The following is a 20,776-nucleotide window of genomic DNA, read 5'->3' on the forward strand; positions in this document are numbered from 1 at the left end:
TCCTCCTCCTTCTCTTTTCCTCCCTTAGATACAAGCCGTTACTACGGCTGCAGTTAATGTTACACTCCGGAGTGATAGCTAACATCACCTAGGTCCTCCCTTGTCTTCACCCTCCAGACATGGCTAGCGGAAAGCGAAGACCAAAGAAAGGCATCTACCACTCCCGCATACATGTCCGTTTTCATGTCAGGTACGTCATACTTCCCCTTTTTCTGAAATATATGTTTTGTATTGTATATTAACCATTCATTCAGCAATGGCGGTCGTTGTGGTATGTACGCCTCCATGCCGCTCATCCTATGATTAGTGGTATACAGATAACTTGAGGCACATACTGACTGTTTCTCCCCTCAGACGTATATGCCTCTCTTCCTGCCACCACCCCAGGCTGCCAACAAAGCTCCTCCTGCACCGGCTTCTTAAGGGCTGGTCGTGTTTATACCATTCCATAAATTATAATGTACCATTCTTTTGAGTCGGTTCGCGTATGAAATGATCTTGTATAAACACCTCGCGCGTTGATGATGGTGTTACCGAAAACTTCTAAGCAGTTAGCTATTCGGTTGTCCCTCTCTAGTGGCCTTCAGATATGCAGGCCATACTCAGTAACGATGGCAACATCTCGACTTTGGCCCGAGCTCCTGAACATCACCGAAAGGCGAAGAAAAAGAAAAGGAGACCACAGCAAGGCAGAGAGCTAGTTAGTTGATTCACCCGACCGTCTGGTACAGGGTCAATCCCCCTTTAGAAGTCATCGCCTTAGCTGGAAAAATTATAGGTCTTTGGCTTGCGCTTAGACTTGCCTCTAGCTCCCGCGGGCCTCAGCTCAGCTCAGCCAGCTAGGTGCCGTCCAATAACGGCCAACCTACCCGGGAGCCCTGGCCCCAGCCCTGATCCAGTCCCAGACAGCCCGGGAAAACTTTTATCCACTTCACTCATGGACGTCGTGACCGTGGATCAACATCAAGGGCAGATACGATTGGCGGCCGGAACCCAGAATCGAGAGAATTTGACAGGAAGGCTCAGAAATGAACTGAGAATCTGTGATTCAGATACAATGATCCTGTAACGACTCAACGTCTCAGAATTATGGCTCGTTCGACTCGAACAAGGGGGACGATGCCTAGAAACATGTCCGTTATAAATGGGCCTATGAGAGTAGAGGATTGAGGAATACGGCTGCCACCCGAGAACGAGTGCCTCCGTTACTAAGGAGTTATATGTGGGGGCTCCCGTCCCTCTGCACTGGTGGATGCCAATCAGTTGCTTCCCGCCAGTTCTCGAGTAACTTGTCAACAAATTAGCTCGATGGGTCATAATAGCAAACAGTTGCAATTATTACGCAGCATCAACGGCTCATATAGCCCTATTAGCGCCTTTCCAGGCCATAGGGAAATTGCATGGACCAAGGTGATATTTGTATATCATGTTTTTATGGCTTAACCACATCAAATCCCGGGTTTGTCGATCTGACGAGTACTCATGTGCCCTCATGACATATACCACATTCTAGGGCAGGGGTTATAATACGATCTACTTTGCCTAGATCGTGGTTTCGAAAAAAGTGTGCCGTTACGGCTTTGGAGGCATGTCTTCCCCGATGACTGCGATAGCTGGGCTGAACCCGTCCCATAACCAAAGTGGAGTGGAAAAGGCCATATGCTCCATTAAGTATCACGCATATGAAGACTCTAGCAGTGACGGTCTCTAACAAAACATTCATCTATTCGACATGTTTTATGCAACATTATTAGCATCTTCCTTCCTCACATGGGTTTTATTCTCCTACCGAGTCTATCTGGGTACTGGTTGCTACTAATCCACTTGGATGCTATACTTCATTCCGTCTCCGCAACCTTAAAACATCATGCATGATCGGAATAATTAGCCTGCGGTCAATAATCGGGCTTTTATCGGTAGGGGATTAAAAGCCCCTGTTTTCAGAGCTTCGCTGGGGAATATGGATTCACGAACTCAATTATCAGCCCCGAGAGGGATATCCCGCTGCTCTTCCGCTCGCCGTACCCTGTGCACTGCATGACAGACGCTTTATATTTTGACGTAGCACTCCCTTCTGTGCAGGCATCTAAACGTTAGCACACTTCCTCGTCTTGATTTACCCAAAATTCTATCTCCTGGGTTTTATCGATAAGAAAGAAAAAAGAAAGCAGAAACGAAAGAAGAAACTGTCATGACCGCAGGGAGAATCAAAGCCTGAAAGCAATCTTTAGCCACCAAAGCACTTGAGTCGTTCTTCCTCCTCCGCATGCCTAGTTCGAGGATACATTGATAGTCAAGGCGCACATAAAATGGCGGAGCTAGACTCCAGACGGAAGCTAAATCCAAATCCACCTCGCTCCTGATCAAATGATATGGAGAATCTCCGACGCACGCTCACCTTCCTTCATCCTCGCCTTGAGCGTGGCTTTGGTCATGTAACGTTTCTCAGTGTTCTGGCTCTTTTCACTCTTTTCAGTCATCACATTCAGGACGGAAGTCGGCATCACTGAGTAGTTACTTCAAATTAGATGGCTGAATCGCCATTCATTCCATATGAAGGAATGCTCCGTTTAGATGGTTGAAGTGTACGGGATATATACGGTACGCGAAGCACTTCTCCGTCACTGTCCTCACCAATCCACAACAGCATCTGGCAGCAGGGAGTATTCCATCGCGAGAACTCCCCAGATACTGTGTCGCCATAGTGCGTGGGATCTGGGCCGCTAATTACGACACAAGTAACTAGTTATCGAGCCCACCCCGAAAATGAAGCGGATTTCTTTCTTTTTTTTCCCTTTGGCAGTGGCGGCTAAGGGTGAAGGGGCAGCTCCATACTTATTATTTGACCCATTGCCATGCATCATTCATCTTCCCAGTCAATTGAGGTGCCCCTTTGGCTCTGGAAGCTCGATAATGACCAATGAAGCACACGCCTTCCTTTAATGCCAGGTGCACGCTTACTGAAGTGTCGTTCTGCCACAACCACACAAATGGGGATTACAATGGGCAATGCAATATGTTTAACAAAACCTTGGGGGAGTGGCAACTCCCGAGGACTACGACACTGTCTCCTTTTGAGATCTTCTTTGGACGACATATCGTGCGTTCAATAGAATAACCTGACTGTTTGCAACCAATTAGCTCCCGATCGGCTCATCAGAAAAATATTCTCCCTCGGCCTTCTGCACTAGTCAATTATAACTACAGATTCTCGTCTGTTACGGAGTACTGTGTCATTGTTAGTTGCATACATAAGGCAAGAGGAAGTATTTGCTTCTGCTGAGGGTGCTGCTGGATTAACTATTCACATTCAAACAAGATGGCTCGAAGATTCAGCCTCTGTGGGCTTAGGGGTTGAATCCTGCTGCCCTTAAAAGATATCAGCATAGCTTTTTTAGCCGATCTTCTCGGCTGTGTCCGGACGGTATTGATCCACCTTTGCAACCTGAGCTTCTGGAGCTCGACCATCCGTTTTTCCTGAACGCTTAGTCCGCTCTTCTTGTGCGGATATTCTGGGGCGGAATCCAAGACACTGGATCGTCGCCCACAATGGACAATGTTACTTATCCACTAGAGCGCCGCCAAGAGGCGCCACCCTTGCAGCTCAGTAACTTGGTGTCCACATATTTCAAGCATCGGGGTCTAGATGGATTGTCTCGAGCCATCATCCAGTCCACGCCCAGTGTGGTTGGTCTATTGGGTTATCCAACCTTAAACCAAGTGGCCAATGCGCCGTTCCGTGACTCCTTTAAAGCAAATAACAAACCTCTTCCTGACAAGGATTAAGCTTCTCCAATTACCATCAGTTTCCATCAGACGTTTCTCCCCGTTAAACTATTCTCATTTTTGCGTTGATTTCTTCCTCGTTTCTAAAATTTCCTTGGGTGGCCCAAAAAAATACCTTTTAATCCCTAATTTCGACCATATCTAGGGTGCTCTCACACTGTCCTGGCCGGACATAAAATTTCTCTGCTTGAATTGAATGGAATTTACCCCAGACCGACTGATGCTGTTTGCTGATTTTGTTTACCTACCGCCTTATACATTTGCTTTCTGATATGGCGTACCCCAAGCACATGAACAGCTCACTTTTTATCAGACACGGTTCGCCGCTGCTTCATGGGAATCAGTCTCATTCCTGGCATGGAAAAGCTATAGGACCACATCGGGCATTGTCTCATCCTGCCATTCGTCTTCACCAAGGGCGTACGGATCGGTCTTCATCGGAGCCACTGCCATCGACCGCACCAGAGCCCACCTTCAGCTTTCAATTAGCCTTACCTCAGTTTTATGTGCCTTATAGATGGTGGGAAGACGGTGCCTCCATGATACTTTGGGCATTTGACCACCAGGACATCAAGAGGCTCCTCCGGTTTCGCTTGTATGAAGACGATGAGCTACCTCGCCACGTACTGCAGAACCGTAATGCAGACGTTGTTTCAGGCTTCCTTGCGTCCTTACTTCCAGCAGAACTAGGGATGTTTCCCTTAGAATTGTCTCACCATGACAAGGTGGAAGAAATACTGGAACTATGCCAGCTCAGGACCGTTCCCGTGGAGCCCTGGAGGTGGCACCCAAATTATTCGTATAATGCCGAGCCAAGGACTATTGCTTCTTATATTGATGTTGAAAGCTCACGACAATTCCAAGCTGTGCCCTTCGAGGACTGGATCCGGTATGCCTTGGGATATCCTACTGAGTCGATTCAATGGTTCTTCTCCCAACACAAACAGCTGCATGACATAGTCTCTGCTCATTTGGACTTATTCCCTGGAGAGTTTGATACCTATGTTGAAGTTTAACGGGTAGGTACTGTCCGATTTAATGACTTGTCCCTCGATTTTAACATTACGATAGCACCTCCGAGGCGGTTCCCCATTTGCACAATATGTCTTGTTGCAGTGTCTCAGTGTTAGAGGCTTATTAAATAGTGAAGTACCTGATCAATCAAACCAATGGGTTGTGGGGTATATCATCCGCCCTATCCAGGAACTGTTTAAAGCCCACCTGACCGGTTTGCCCTCTATGCTGAAAAAGCTCTCGGTCCTCGCTCTCAGTTTTGAACGCAAATACCGGACTTCGGCAGAAATAGATTGGAGTGCCCCTTTTGACGCGAATCCGGCATACTTGAATGACTTCTTTGCCTTTCGAGAGGTCGAGCCTCTAGCAAGAAAGCTTACACATATTGATGCAAAAGAATTTTCCTCTCTTTCAGTGCAAAGCTTCGTTGAGGACACCGCTGCACTACGATCGCTATCTGGTAGATGGCATTTACTCTGCTCCTCTACTGAGGAATGCTGCCGCGCACTTCCCGAAATGGCTACATTCTTCAAAAGTTGCATCTGCGTACGTATTGATATCTAGCTTTATTAGTCTCCTTGCTGCACTCTCTTATAGTGACACTAACATAAACGATTTATTACAGATTCTACATCGGTTAAGAAACTATTACTCGGCTACAGCTATGCTCTATGGTCTTCAAAAAGCAAATATGAATGTTTTCGACCTATTTTTGGAACTGAATGATGATTCCCAACAATCTCCCCATAGCTATTGCTTTAAACTAATGGACTCAGCTAGCAACTATAACTTTTACAGGGAAACAATGCGAGCACGACCAGGAATCCCATTCTTACTCCCGCATATTGTGGAATATCAATCACACGGAGAAGATGCAATTATTGCGATGTTCCCTCTTTGCGTTCATTGAAAATCAGGGTCGATCGTCCGCCTATTTTAGGAAGCCTTTAATTTCTCAATATCGCATTTCCAACCAAGACGTTTCCTTTTATACATGTGGCTGTTTCAATTGTACTTACAAGCCTTCAAACCCAGTATGATTATACCCTTGCAGGCTCAGGGGCTGTTTGGACCCGATACTCTAGGCGATCAACTCCACATTCATAGTGATAAGCGAAAAGTGAGCCGGTCCTAACACCGGCTATTCCTGTCGTCCACTTGTATGAAGGAAGATGAGAAGGAGCCATGTTCATCCGTTTGTGCCAGGATCCAACACCAATTGAATGAATCTTGGCCACCTATCTCATATGTGGACTATGTTAATCTGGCCCACGCTATGAACTGATATGAAATCTGGAGCGCTTTGTTCTCTCTCGTCGAGCGAATGAGATCCTACAGATGAGGTCTTATTCTCGAGGCCAGTGATTGCGCACTTGCCAGCCACAGCTAGAGAAGCTTCCAGCCCGTTCTCCAGTGGATCGGAACGGCCGCTTTCAGCAGGCCTGTGAACTGGATTACATTAATACATACTATCCTTACCAATTCCGAGCCGATATCCCAGCTCCACACGGACTGATTTGGAACTTTAACCTGAGTACCGACCAATCTCCGCGTATAGCTTGGGGTCAAGGAACAGAATGGACTGAGCTCGATCGACAATCACCATGTTATGAACAAGAGGTAGCTGAAGTGCGGAGACCGGACACCATGAACGAATGAAATATCTGTATACCCAACGCCATGTTTTGGATCCAGCCTTTTACCAGCTGGCCAATAGCCTATCCAACATCAGTGTTACTGCATCCGGTAGAATGAATTTTAAATCAGAACGACCATTATCGCCACATCTGAGGCCCACCTTGACCTTTTGAAATTTAACTTTCTAACTCAGCCGCGTGGTATGAATGCCTTATATCTGCGGAGGTATCGAGGAGGCGAAGTATGTACAGTTCCTGGCGCGGAGTCATAGCGGGGTGGGGATGACATGCGGACCTGAACTTCTATAAATCCGAATGTATCGCTGTATATGTAAGTCAATAACACCTATCTAAGCGCCCCGTACAACCCATATTTTGTCTTCACAAAATTACAGCTGTTCTCCATAGCCTGTGTTTATATCATGTACTCATGAAATTACGTAGTTAAAAATACGAGATGGAAGACCGTCACCTCCGATCCATCCATAACTGCCTGTTGCCCGTCTGCCCCTGCAGAAATGACGAATTCGACCAAAAAATGTAACAGAAACAAGCGTCTGCCGAGCTGCCCTTAAGAAAATACCCTTCGCATCCATCGTCGTATCTCTGATTGCACATCCAATGGGGAATAGTTCTTCTGTGGTGCTTAACGAAAGGATCACATGGACATAACTGTCAGTGAAAGGGCCATCTGATAATCATACTGCAATAGTATGCAAATTTTGTGAAATCAAGAGGAGCCTAGCAAACGAAGCCACAATAAGGGTGTCTCGGTTCACCGAATACGACACTTACAATATCCTGTTCAAGTTCGTGTAACCACCGACTTGCATACCGTTAATATAAACACGGCTGCGTTGGGTGTGTCGGTGACGATGCAGAATAGAAGGAACGTAACCGCCTGTGCCGCCCGGCCTTTCCCTTGAGAGGAAGGAGTGATACCCTTGAAAAGGGCCGATGCCAGCTGAGCATGGAAACTGTATAATGTTTGGAAATACCGGATTTTCCCATGAAAGACATGTGGCGCAGAACTGAAATTCTTTTTGCGCTTCTAATCTTGCCCTCAGCCGTCTGCCAGGACGGCTTCAACGCACTTCTATTCAGTCACGTTGACGGCTCCCCCGAAAATATATAGAGCAAGATGTGCGTTCAACAGACGTGGCAAACTGCAAGGTATACCTAGGGCCCATGTTCCCAGAATGCAATGATGTATTTGCTCACCGGGTATTGCCGATAAAGTTCTTTACTACAAAATATTTAGTTGGTTTGACAGAGGCGGGCCTGAAATTGAAGACTTTTTACGCCTGTTGTGGCTTGTCGTTCTCTGATTTGATGCGAGCCTAGAAACAAAAGCACCCTGATAAGGGCGGTATGGACCTGGTTAGGACTTGGCTGTCCATTCATGATGTGGTCAAGGTAGCGGTGAAATCCCTATCGATACGCCATTGGTGCGCTTTTCTTACTAGCAAGGGATGATTTACCACGTCTCAGCCACGTCGACTGGCGCTTATGCCAGGGCTTGGGTGTGTCACAGTTACGGGGGGGATAGTTAAAAGCAAGGATTTCGCACTTGGGGTGGCGTTGGAGAGCTCTGTGTATTCAATCAACACTGTTATGTTGCTCCTTTTTTTGATGTTGAGAAAAATAAACATTGCATAGTGATTATATAAGCTAGGAAACCCGGATATCAAATTAGGGTTCCGGAATTGCGGCCGCTAGTCCTAAACTGGAAAGAGGTTAATCGTACGCCGGAGAAACTAACTTCCGAATAACGCCGCCCAGATGGAACCTTCACCTTACCTAAGCTTCCAGACACTGAAGTTGCTCGAAGCGAGCCTCGTGTGATGTGGAAGTGATATCACCGCAAGAACATGCAACAAGCGACTCGACGCTGGCCGCCGACGCTTGGAACAATGTGAGGCGCATGTTGAGGTAGGACTTCAGCATGGATGCCTTCGTAGGCTCTCTCCCTTTGGCCTCCGCGAACTCGGATGCACCATCCTCCCAGAATCGTGAGATGCACCAACTGCCGCATCTAAAGATCCCTCCCCTCCGAGACCCTCTTCCACCACCATCGCGGAAACCCCCGTCTCCACTTGAGCCCAATGCCGGGACAATCAGGGAGTCCAAATATAACTCCAAGTCAACGCTTGCCGCGTCCAACCAGCAATCAGAGCTCCTAACAGTAGCGGGGTTTCTTAACAACACAGCACAATCAGACAAACCAGCAGTCACAGACCCGATACCAAGCGCCGACAACCCACCTAAAACAGTGCTCCCGGCCTTTATAAACCTACGAGCTGTTGAAAAGTTACCCTATTCCTCCTTCGAACAAGAGGTGTTGCCTCGTAAACGCCGCCGGGTCGACCAATATGCTGACACGTTCGGAGACCATCTGCAGCTTCCAATACCGAAAAACCAAAAGGAGGTACCTAAACAACGTCCTCCTTTCGGGCCATTAACGATTTTGAATGGGTTAAACGAGCCACCGCCAAATGCCGCCCTATTCCCACCCATCGAACCCAACGGGTCTCTCAATATCCCGACATGTGGAATCCAGCAAATGTCAACTACAACTAACGGCTCATCCATTCAAAATAATGGAGGAAGTAAACCAAGGCAACATGCGGAAGATAATGAAAAGACTGTGGGTAAAGATCGCATTATGGGCAACGCAGCCTCTCTGGAGATACCTGCGTTAACGACTGAGACTCAGGTAGAGTCTCAACAATCTTTCGAGTGGGCGAATAATGAAAATGATCCAAAAGACATGGGTGAAACTGCACCGAAATCCCAACGGAGGAAAAAGGCTCGAAAATGGACAGATGAGGAGACCTACGACTTATTACGCGGAGTTGTAAGGTGTGGAGTTGGTAATTGGGCTTCCATACTCGCACAATCTGACCTAAACTTCAACGATAGGACGTCGACAAATTTGAAGGACAGGTTTCGTGTTTGCTGTTCGTGGGCTTACCAACCTGATGGAAAGCCCCAGACACTTGCAGATAATACGAATAATCGACAATCTGGGAAGATTTTCTTACCTGATCCCAGGAAAACCAAGGGGATTTCTGAACCAAATTCTCTCACAAGTTCCGTGTCTACGCTTCAAAACATTACAGGAAACATGCCTCCTACCGCATCTAAATCCCACACCATCTCTCCATTCCCCTCCGGTACAGAAAGCTCTGTTACATCAGAAATCCCCACAGCCTCACATAAATCCCACCGCAAAGCCCGCCCCTCGGCAAGGGGGAGTGACGCTCTTTCAAAGAAAACAAAATCTACATTGATTGCTCTTGGGTTGCCTGATCCCGACGCTACTGTCAAAGCAAACAGACGGTCAAGACGTCCTTTTTCGCAAGCGGAAGACGAAGCACTTCTCAAAGGCTATGCAGTCCATGGCTTCCAATGGACACTAATACGCCAGGACAAGCATCTTAATCTAATGCATCGAAAAGCCACGGACCTTAGGGACAGGTTTAGAACTAAGTTTCCTAACGCTTACCGGGAAGGAGGGTCAGCGACAGCAAAAATTATACCACTCACCAGCAACAATACCACCGTGCTAAGTACTGCATCTGACCCTGCTGAGGGCGAGAAACAAGGGCCGTCTTCAACTGCCCCAGCTAGCTCAACCACAAAAGAACACTTACCACGGTCTAATTTTCACTCACCTGTTGCAGAATCCCGACTTGGCAAGGGAAACCTTCGGCGGCCAAGTAATAGTGGGACAGGTACAAAAACCACAGCATGCGAACAAAATGCAAAAACGAATCCATCATCCACACCTGCAAATGACATTTTTCTATCTACCATGACTGCAAGTGCAATGCCTATCGACCCGGCAATGCTGCCTCCAGCGCCACCATTGAGCACTGCTTTTACCTTTACAACTATAGATGACGGTACAAGTGTCAGTGCTAGTGAATCTACCCTAGGGCGATCTGACGACGTCACTTTACCCCCGTTAGTTTGGGAAGAGTTAGGGTGATAGCAATTTCCATCCATTTATGATGCTTGTCCTTGACTCTATAGCTAATTATACCACCATAACCATAATCACAAATATTACGACGGAAAGAGTTACTCATATATATATATTTCAAAATATTGACAGATTTTACCGCCACGTTTCTAGTTCTCTGCTACGTATAACTCGTTGGAGAGCGGAATAATTATAAGTCAAGGTAGACCAGTTTCTCTCCGAGTTATTGGCAAAAAGTGAATCGCTTCGGTATATACTGTAATAAAGGCGCAAAAAAAAAAAAAAAAGAACGCTTAAAGAAACAAGATAAAACCAGTTGTTGACCACCTTGCTTAGCTTTAAAAATATTTATGGATTATTAGCGGTAAGGAGATAAGAAAGATAGAGTCACTTGGCTAGCTGCGAATTTTTCAGCGTTCCTCAGCCTGAAGGAAAATGGGACATGGATATATGTTTAGCTAGCACCAGTAACGCCTTGTAGCAACAGCCAGCTCCTAGATTGAAAAGGAAAAGGGACTAAAATAAGAAAGATAGGACATAGCTAGTAAATCAGCACCTTCCGTGCCAACAAGGTAAATCATATGGCCGAGACATAAGGCTGGAGTTCATGTTATATTAGAATGAAAACAGGATGGGATTCGTAAAAATTAAGAAATTAAGACACTTGTTGATTGCATCACCAAGCATTACGGTCCCAGTTTGGATCTAAAGATGTAGAGAATTAGTTTATGGCGTATATCATATAGATAAGGGTAGATATTTACCTTGTACAAAGCTGGCCAGAACTTTGCTTCCAGTCTGAAGCAGGGGGTGACCGACTACTATTTGCAAAAACCGCTGAAGCCCTTCCCTACGGTGTTCGATCACATCGTCGCTGAAGCGGTTTGTGAACACTTTTCCTGGAAGTGGCGGTATCGTGACTCGTGCGCTCTCCCTTTCCAGTATATCTCGGAAGTATTCGAAATCTGAGTATCGGCGACGAACAACAGAGTGTTTCAGCTTAAACGCTGGGATATTGGTCCGACAGACAATTTCATACGACGTATACATATTGCGAGATGTGCCGTGCGTCTGAGGGTTCCTCACCTGTAAATGCGCAAGGGCCAGTAAGTCAGCAAAAGTAAAAACAAAGCATGGCAAGAAAAAAAAAAAACGGGCAGCTCATACTTCGATCTCCAAAAAGTTCTCGGGAGGCCCATAGATCTCCTCGAACGTCTGATGACGGGCATCTGGTATGGCCTGCATTTTGCTACCGCTTATCGGCTGGTGATGGGTGTTGAAGACTTTGATATCAACTTGCGGCCTTGTATGACAAGCGGCAAGCGAGCTAAGGCGGGGGTAATGTCCAAGGTCACAAGGCTCGGGGGAGCTCAGTCGGAAGTCAGGTAGTTCTTCTGTTAGCTGGCGGCTCTTCTTCTTCTTCTTCTTCTTCTGCTGCTTCTCGCTGCTGCTGTGCTTCCTGTGATGTCTGATGCTCTGCGATGTCGGCGTTGAAAATGGCTTCCTCGACGTTCCTTCGGCGGCTTCACTGCCAACCTTTGGAACCCCCAAAAGCGGAAGTGGGTGGGTCCATGCTCCTTCGGCTATATGTTATTCCATGCCGTTCCAAAAATAAACTAGCGTCAGTTTTTGCTTATTAATGTCTTGGTCTTGGCTTCTTCACGTGACTGTGCTCGAGCTCCAGTTAAAACGAACGTCAAAAACCTTCCGTTTGCGGCCGCGAAAAGCAAGAAGAAAACCATCGAGAGACGACGAAGAAACGGCCATATCAGACATCAGACATCTTGATACTCGCCGCCAGAGCGCGTGGATCGGATCTTGGTTTCTGGGTTCCCAAGGACGCGTTGCTAGTCATTGTCGGACATAGGAGATAGCTAAACCTAACGCCACGTCTAGATGACGCTACCGGTTGGCGGTTTTTGCGGAGTAACTAACTACTAGCTAGCGACCTAACTACAGGGTACCTATCCGACAATTCATCCACCACGGCCGTTCGGACATCGGGGGAGAGGACATATTTATCAGCAAGGCCAGGCCGCTTTGCACATTGAATGAGCTATTATCACCCGCTTTTCAGTGGTACATGATACATCTTACAGGTCGCTCGGCTATACCATGTCTGGTCATCCCTCCAGCCGCCAGGAAGCGGTGTCGCCTGCGGAACCGGACTCCATATACCATCTAGCCCATGAATGGGGTAGCGTTGATACAGTCGGGAATACAGATAGCCAGACTGATGCAGGTTTTAGCAACGCTGGTCACTGGGATCCATCAGCTGGAGACCTAGATGATATGGATGATGCTGATATGGATGATGGTGACGATGATGACGATGGAGAAGAAGAAGATGGTGATGAGGATGAGTATGATGACGAAGACGACAGATTTGATAACGATGATAGTGGTGAGGACGGGCACAATATAGAACTTCAGTTTTCAGTCTATCCGGCGCAAGGCGACACAACCGCGGCAACAGCAGCAGGGCCTGGCGGGGAAGGGCAGCCTCAAAATCCAGAGCGTGTAAGAAGTATGGGCAGCAATATCTCCCTCGCATGGAATCTTCAAATTTCTTTCCCTTTTGGCTTGCTGATCGGATTGTTGTTAGTAACCACTGCACAACTATTCCGCCTAATTGGGGCAACTGAGCTTCATCGTATTCTACAAGGCCATGGAGTCCTGCGCTCGCGATCAAACGAAAATGGCCAAGGTTATGATATTTATGGCGTACAGGCAACCCGTCGCACCAGAAGGACAGGACCTAGTAGATATCCGAAACCTCCAAGCCAGACGGGCAGAGAGCTCATGATTTCCGGAGACTATGGCAGTAATCCTTACTATGTCGACAGACTGAAGGGCCGGAAGAAGAAGCTGGCAACAAGTCTGATGTATAGAGAGCTCGGGGCAGGGCCCCGAGGGACCGAAATTAGATCTTCTCGTGAACTATCCCAGGTAAGAGACTATTAATTTACACGATTAGACCCTATCTCGTCTTCTTGATGTTCATGATACTTAAAATTATTCTGTGCCTGCTGACAATAAATCAATTGCTAGCGCCTAATTCCTGGCACAGCTGCTGATACCATCATACACTATGAGAATCCGTGTTACTCGGGTCAGTTCTCTGATGATGGTAATTTTTTCTTCGTGACTTCTCAAGATTTCAATGTTCGGATGTATGATACCTCCAACCCATATATCTGGAAACATTACAAAACAGTGGAATACCCCATCGGCCAGTGGACGATAACAGATGCAACTCTGAGCCCAGACAACAAATCTTTGGCATACAGCTCCATAAGAAACATCGTTTGCCTGGCCGGAACAGATCCTGCTTCATCGACAGACCCTATTCTTTTGAGTTTTGAACATGGGCCACAGGGTGCCGCGTTCAACTCGATGTTTGGAACCCGCTTTGGGGTGCGTTATTCACTTGTATCCCCTTGTTCATCATGTTCTGTTAGATATCCAACTGACTTAATGACTAGATATGGTCGGTCCGTTTCTCTGGTGACGGCCGCGAGATAGTAGCTGGAACTTCTGGCAACTCTGTCCTTGTTTACGACTTAGAAACGCAGCGGACAATACTCCAGCTACGCAAACATTCAGACGACGTCAATGCTGTTTGCTACGGAGATAAAATGTCACCCCACATCCTCTACTCAGGTTCCGACGATTCTACCATTCGCGTATGCGATCGTCGATCAATGGCGGATGGCCGAGAAGCGGGTGTTTTCGTCGGTCACACAGAAGGTATAACATTTGTTGACAGCAAAGGAGATGGCCGATATGTACTATCGAACAGTAAAGACCAAACCATGAAGCTCTGGGACTTGAGGAAGATGATGACAACAGCTAAATTTGATGGGATGAACCATATCAGATATTCAACGGGCTTTGACTATCGATTCAGTCCATACTTGGAATCAGATTATATTCCTCATCCCGATGATTGCTCCGTTGTCACGTTCCATGGTCATGGTGTACTTCGGACTTTAATACGCTGTCACTTTTCACCCCCGGGAAGCACGGATTCAAGATATGTATACACAGGAAGCCATGATGGCAAGGTATACGTGTATAATATGGATGCTACTTTGGCAAAAGTGATCGATGTCGGAGGAACCACTCGTCACTCCTGGTCACCTAGAGGCACACCTCGTTCCTATGACCTGGATCCTAAGGAGATTAAAACTTGTGTGAGAGATGTCAGCTGGCACCCCAACGCCCCAGTGATAGCAGGTATGTTCTACGCCTAGTGCCTTATATCTGTCTATGATATGATACTCGAAATAAATATCTAACTAAGACTTTTCTAATTCTAGCTACCTCGTGGAATGGCTGGGGTATGTCGGAAGGAACATGTACAGTTCACTCCTGGACCGACGATGCAGAGGACGATGAAGGGCTTCCTTCAATGGGCTGGCATTTGGAATCTGAGCTTCAACTACCAGCCGGCCAGGATTCAATTGTTCTGGGGTCCGAATATGAAGACTATTAATCTGTTAAGACACAGGAAAAACCATCTGATGGGACTTAAAGGTTGTATCGGATATTTATTAATGAATGGGAGTTTCTTTTGTTCAGTCACGAGCAGGAGTTAATGTGGTTCTTAGTCCTTGGGCTTATGCTTGAAACAAATGTCCACTCTTACTATTGAAACTGTGAGGATGGTTACCAGGCTAATAGTCTCTTTATGTCTATAACTATTTCTTACTAATGAGACAATCCCGCTTTTATATCTCCTTACGGTGTGAGAAGGATAAATTACGAATGAATTTCCATTCCCAATGGGGAGTAGTTCAAAAACAATGAATTACTGCTTGACTGACAGGATAAATGTGTATTATTAAAGACAAAAGAACACCATTTCGAACACCTAAAACTAAATCCTATAAAACTCCATATGATAGGGCACTTCACTAAGATCGAGCCATTTAAACCGCAGAGACAGAGACACCGTTTGCTCATTAATAAGGCAGAAAAGAAAAGATAGTAACAAAACATAAGAAGCAAATCCATGCCCTCAACAAATTATGAAAAAGTAGAAAAAAAAAGAAGAAGAAAATGAGATGGTAAGGAGCCTTTCGCCTGAATAATGAAAGGAACAAACACCGTATTTCCCGTGGGATAGGGTAGTCGAGCGAGAGTTGGGGCCATGGCCAACAGCTTTTCATGACAGGTGGAAGAGACATATTGGGTTATTCAATACAGAGACAACACATCATCGGCAAGATGATTCAGGTACGAGTCCCGCTGGAAAGACCCGTTAGTGGGCTCGTCAATGGCATCAAGTGCTCTTAGGGGTAGATAGCAATGATAGAAGATGAACAGGCTCGCTGCTCTCTCCGCATTGTTTTACTCCTGTCGAGTTCGCTTGACTCCGTGAGGATTCCAAGCACCACTGTCGTTGCCACCACCGCCAAAGAAGGCCGGGTTGAAATGAGGATTCTGGTTTTGAAAGCCTTGTCCTAAGCCGCTCTGGTTAGAGAAGAAAAAATACGACGAATATGGTATCATCAGCACCCACCTTGCATCCCCATGTTGCCTCCTTGCATTCCGCCCATCATATTTCCCATTTGGTTTGGCATTCCTCCCATGGGCATACCTCCCATACCACCCATGCCTCCCATGCCTCCAACGCCTCCCATGTTGCCAACGGGTCCGCCAACGGGCATCATGGGGCTGGCCATGCCACCCATGCCTCCGCGGCCACGCATGTTAGGATTACCTCTCATGTTGTTCATCATACCTCCACGGTTGTTGAACCCTCCATAATTCTGCATGCCGCCCATAGGGTTGCCTTGGAAGCCTCCGACTGCTCCACCCTGGAAGCCACCACCCATAGGAGTGAAGTTCCTATTATTGTAGCCCATGTTTTGGTTCATTCCGCCACGATTATTGAACCCGCCACGGCCGCCGCGGAATCCAACGGCGCTATTCATGCCGAAGTTACCCTGACCGGCATTGAAACCTGGGGGTGTAGCTCTGGGGGTTCGATCGTCTTTTCCACCACGCATGGGGTTCTCCTTTGGTAGGGTTTTAAATGGATTGATGTTAGGTTGGGTATAAGTGACAGAATACTTACGCCCCCCTTGCTGGGAATTGTTCATCTCTTCAATCTTATGCTTGGCTATTGTAGCGGCTTGGGCTGATGTAAATTCGACAAACGCTTGACTGTGAAGGATTAGCACATATTATGCGGTACACCGGGACTAATATAAGAATAGGCAAGTACGCATACCCTTTACTCTTTCCGTTCACTTTATGTTCGCTGAATGTGACATCTTTAAGGTCTGCTTCCACGCCAGCCTTGTTTACCCATCCACGAACCTCATCGTCCGTTGTCCACCAATGCAGATCTGAGACGTACAGCGCGGATGTGGCGTCTGGATCAGCTTCTTTTCGTTTGACGCCCTGCTGGGGTAGTTGTTGCTGTTGCTGTTGCTGCGCTGGAGGCTGCTGTGGTAGATTGTGGCCGGAGTGTGGTGCCTCCGATTGAGACTTCTCTGTTTTGAATATCTTATGGCTGTCATTGTCCACGTTGTTATTACTGTTGCCATACTTCTCGTCGGACCCATCTGCGTTCCCGCCACCTTGCTGCGTGTCAGGGCCATCGAGTACTAGGTCTGGTTCCTCGGTTTTAAAAGTCGTGTCCTGACCTTCATCGATCAATCCACTTCCATCTCCGTAGATATCAATATCAAAGTTATCATCTTCAGTCGCCATTGCAATTTATTGTCTGGGAAGCCTGTTTCTTTTCTGAGATGGGTTGCTTTCTCTTATAGGATGAGAGCAATGAATTGATTTCTGTTCTTGTTATTTCGTTATGCACAGCTTTTCTGGGGGTAGTTGTCTTGATTCGACGGATTTGAAGAGTACAGGTCTGTGGATCAGGGAGCCAGATTAGCAAGGAAATGTACATCAATAGACGTGAGTTTGATGGTGTTGTAGTAGAGATTGTCGTGGTCTGCCGCTGTCCATATGGCTTCATGGACACCAAAAAACCAGGGTATCGAAATGCCATGAGAGGTAAGAATAAAAAACAATGAAGAATCAAAAAAGAGATACGTACAAATCCCGTTGGTTATAGTAGTTTTTGTTTCAAAGAATGGGCACACACAAGACAAGATGATGGGCAGAAGCGAGGTCTTCTTCGTTCAGCCAGATATAAAGCCCGACTGCCTTCGATGGCAAGTACAGGACAGAGGATGTTTGTTCTTTTTTCTTTTTAAAATTAACCACAGCGGTTATTGTTTGTCACAAGTAAGGGTTCCAACAGGATTAGCGCCTGATCCTCCACCGAGGAAACGAGTGAGAGAGCAACGGGAGACACCCTAACGAGATATAAGAAGGGCAGAACAAGCTGTTAGATATTCAGGGGGTAAGTGAGAAAGGGGGTGGATTGGTTAGCTGTAAGAGCTTCTCTTCCGTCTGCCTGCCTATCCGGCTCTGTCTGTCGGCTGTAGCTCGAGCTCTAAGACGGCCGCGAATGCGTGGCGAAGGAGAGCAAAAGAACCGGCGCCTCAGCAAGAATCCAGCGCGCGCAACAGAGAATCCAGTACGGTATCCTGGCGATGAAGAGCGCAGCTGCGAGAAGGCGTTTGACGGTGCGGGTGTTTGATGTCGTCGTCGTTGAGATTTCGAACTGAACGCGAAAACAAACGACGAAGGGACGTTGCGCCACCGAAAGAGGTTTAGCGTGTTAAGTCACGTGGACGGAATGGAACAACAAGTTTCCGAAAAGACACCTCAACCTTTACGCGAAAGATCGAGATGGACGGCGAGATCGAAGACGACGAAACGACGACGCCGAAGAGGATCAACAGCGAGGCCATAGACTACTCCAGAAGCCCACAAGAAAAAAAAGAAGAGAGAGAGAGAGAGATATCGATATCCTACGCACCCCCGCTGTTTTACAAGCTACACGCCAATTTGGACCAGTCGCCATGTCGGACGCCTTCCAGGAGCTCGCTGATATCCCCAAGGACTTCGTCAAGGATGGCATGCTCTTCGTGAACCGATGCACAAAGCGTATGTCCCGTTCGTCGAAGTTGTGCCTGGTCGTTTAAGACCGCCAGAAGATATAGTCTCGACTGACAGCTCGTTTCAATTATAGCCGATAAGCGCGAGTTCCTCAAGATCAGCCAGGCCGTGGGATTCGGCTTCCTTATCATGGGAGCCATTGGATACTTCATCAAGCTGAGTTAGTCTTTCTCTTGATACAGGCAACTATAACAGAAAACACAGGATGCTGACGGATCATCTTACCTCGCAGTACACATTCCCGTTAACAACATCCTTGTTGGAGGCGCATAGTCGCCCCTTTTGAACATCTCACCATCAAGCCACATAAATCAAACGAGAAACCGCAGCACCCTGGTTCATTCATGTGTGAATGGCCAGTTCTCCACAAACCACTTCCTACCTTTACAATCCCTCTCTTCGTCATTCGACATGAGCATATGTCTTATTGTTTGCAGCGAGAAAAACAACAACCCATTGGCGTGTTACGGACGGATGGCAAAATAAATATGGTGGCTACCCTGAGGTTGAGGAGGTTTCAACCACTAATTGGCGCTATATCATCTCTATCCTCTTTCGGGGGACTTATCTCACTACATATTTTTTACTTTCCATGTAAATTATACGAATATACCTCCTTTTCCTTTTCCAATGGACATGGCTACTTGCCCAACTGGGCCATTCAATTTTCCAATTGCAATCTCCGACTGACCTGACCGCTGTACCAGCTGATGCAGGGCGAAACTGCTCTGCCTCAAGACACGGGCTAGTGCAAAAGAAATAAAGGTGAGTATACAACTTATATGTACGCCGCTTGGACCGTGTGTCAACTCTCGGCTGGTTCACCTGAGCGTTCTCTTACCAAACTAGCTTAGTTTTTTTTTTTTTTTTTTTTTTTTGATATGCGCTCCCTCAGCTGGACAGCGAATATATTATATCCTTGTTTGGCTCTAACCTCAAACAGTCAATACAAGCTCCCAGTGCTTAGTAAATGATCGGTCCATACAAGAGTGTTGGACAAACTATTGGCTGATATACACGCACAATTTCCACATTGACGCCCCCTTTGTTTCTTAATTAACAGGTACCCGATCCCGCCTCTTCCAGAATACTACCAGGACTCTGCTAGCAGGAAGGGAGGCGTATCCAAGTGTTCTGCAGTAGTGTGTCACGATGGGAAGTGCCGTTGCCGATGCGTTCCAGAGCAATTTTGGCTGGATTGACTGCGCCCGCCTCCAAGCTGTCAAGATACACATTGACAAGGTATGTATGTCAATGAAGTAGTTAGCGCCATTGATCTTTAGATCAGTTGACCATAGAGAGATAAGGCCCGTTGGCGTTTCCTGCAAATTTTTTTCCGGCTATTGATTGCTCTCGAGTCTAATCCGTAGCGGGTATGCCCGGTCTTTCAAAATGGTGGCCTCTTGCAATATCTCTGAATAAAAAATTCGTAAGTGGAAGTTTGTTCGTCCCATCCCACCGGTTGGGATGATCAATGGGTGGCGTAGCTGGTCTCAGCGAGGTGAACCTGACTGAGTCCGTCCGTATTCCAACAGAGTCATTTGGAGGCCCATCCCAGCGCCATCTGGGGAACCTCCTGCGAGAAATCTCCTTTTGGAACCCCGCCAGCCCGGGGTATGTTGTCGAGCTAGGTCTTCGGACGACAGATTAAGGCAGCCATTTCCATTTACAGCTGGCAATTCTGTCGATCCCACGGCCATCAGTTATCGAACGATCGAACAACGCAGAATACGGGATTTGCCAATGGCCAACGCCGCCTGGCTGTCAGCAGCATGTCTTGCAGCCAATTCTTTTGCTAGCAGGGGGTATCATTTCGCGCAGAAGAGACTATCCCTCTTCGGAGCGATAGTCGGTCCCTCGAGCGAGGCTGTCCCTGTCTCAGGAACCAGCAGATGTGTGGAGTCCCAGGCCAAAACATCGCGATCGGCAATCCAGACGAACGAAATAGTTAGTTAGGGCAGAAGGCGGCTCCACCGAAACAAGGTTTATCTTCCGTCCTCCACAGCGGAAGTTTAACTAAACCCGATGTTCATCTCTCGCGATCGTCTGCGGTGTGCATATAAGTAACTAATAGCAGTCAGCGGCCAGCAGACATGGGTGAGGGATGGAAGAAGTGAGAGGTTTGGTTATTCCTGCGCAGATCGCGAGGGCGGAGAGGCGGTTGCGAGGTGAGTCGCCGGAAAGCGAGGGTTTGCCGGTGTCTCAGCTCTGTGGCTACCGTACGTTGCACACTGCACCAGCTAGCTAACCTGCTAGTGACAGGCCGAGAAAAGACGGCTATGTGAGAAAAGCAAAGGCCAGGTTAGTT

At 47.2% G+C, this 20,776-nt stretch overlaps 6 protein-coding genes across 6 annotated transcripts; 4 read left to right on the forward strand and 2 right to left on the reverse strand.

Moving 5' to 3' along the window:
• Positions 1-4,325: 4,325 nt before the first annotated feature.
• Positions 4,326-5,364, forward strand: TRV_05572 (uncharacterized protein; the record flags this gene model as incomplete). Its single annotated transcript, XM_003020282.1, has 2 exons — positions 4,326-4,777; positions 4,932-5,364. 2 exons carry the CDS (start codon positions 4,326-4,328, stop codon positions 5,362-5,364), a joined length of 885 nt encoding a protein of 294 aa, XP_003020328.1.
• A 3,018-nt stretch (positions 5,365-8,382) lies between these two features.
• On the forward strand, positions 8,383-10,431 carry TRV_05573 (MYB DNA-binding domain protein; the record flags this gene model as incomplete). Its single annotated transcript, XM_003020283.1, has 1 exon — positions 8,383-10,431. The coding sequence occupies one exon, from the start codon at positions 8,383-8,385 to the stop codon at positions 10,429-10,431; it is 2,049 nt and encodes a 682-aa protein (XP_003020329.1).
• A 732-nt stretch (positions 10,432-11,163) lies between these two features.
• TRV_05574 (uncharacterized protein) lies at positions 11,164-12,167 on the reverse strand (the record flags this gene model as incomplete). The annotated part of the gene is made up of 3 exons (XM_003020284.1): positions 11,164-11,511; positions 11,593-11,953; positions 12,130-12,167. The coding sequence occupies 3 exons, from the start codon at positions 12,165-12,167 to the stop codon at positions 11,164-11,166; spliced, it is 747 nt and encodes a 248-aa protein (XP_003020330.1).
• A 373-nt stretch (positions 12,168-12,540) lies between these two features.
• Positions 12,541-14,923, forward strand: TRV_05575 (uncharacterized protein; the record flags this gene model as incomplete). The annotated part of the gene is made up of 4 exons (XM_003020285.1): positions 12,541-13,374; positions 13,477-13,842; positions 13,911-14,664; positions 14,748-14,923. The coding sequence occupies 4 exons, from the start codon at positions 12,541-12,543 to the stop codon at positions 14,921-14,923; spliced, it is 2,130 nt and encodes a 709-aa protein (XP_003020331.1).
• An 857-nt stretch (positions 14,924-15,780) lies between these two features.
• Positions 15,781-17,151, reverse strand: TRV_05576 (uncharacterized protein; the record flags this gene model as incomplete). Its single annotated transcript, XM_003020286.1, has 3 exons — positions 15,781-15,893; positions 15,953-16,599; positions 16,667-17,151. The coding sequence occupies 3 exons, from the start codon at positions 17,149-17,151 to the stop codon at positions 15,781-15,783; spliced, it is 1,245 nt and encodes a 414-aa protein (XP_003020332.1).
• A 763-nt stretch (positions 17,152-17,914) lies between these two features.
• On the forward strand, positions 17,915-19,163 carry TRV_05577 (uncharacterized protein; the record flags this gene model as incomplete). The annotated part of the gene is made up of 4 exons (XM_003020287.1): positions 17,915-18,032; positions 18,133-18,456; positions 18,542-18,628; positions 18,742-19,163. The coding sequence occupies 4 exons, from the start codon at positions 17,915-17,917 to the stop codon at positions 19,161-19,163; spliced, it is 951 nt and encodes a 316-aa protein (XP_003020333.1).
• Between the last annotated feature and the right edge of the window lie 1,613 nt (positions 19,164-20,776).

This window comes from Trichophyton verrucosum (assembly GCF_000151505.1).
Source record: "Trichophyton verrucosum HKI 0517 chromosome Unknown contig00430_1.f1.exp, whole genome shotgun sequence".
Classification (NCBI taxonomy): Eukaryota; Fungi; Ascomycota; class Eurotiomycetes; order Onygenales; family Arthrodermataceae; genus Trichophyton; species Trichophyton verrucosum.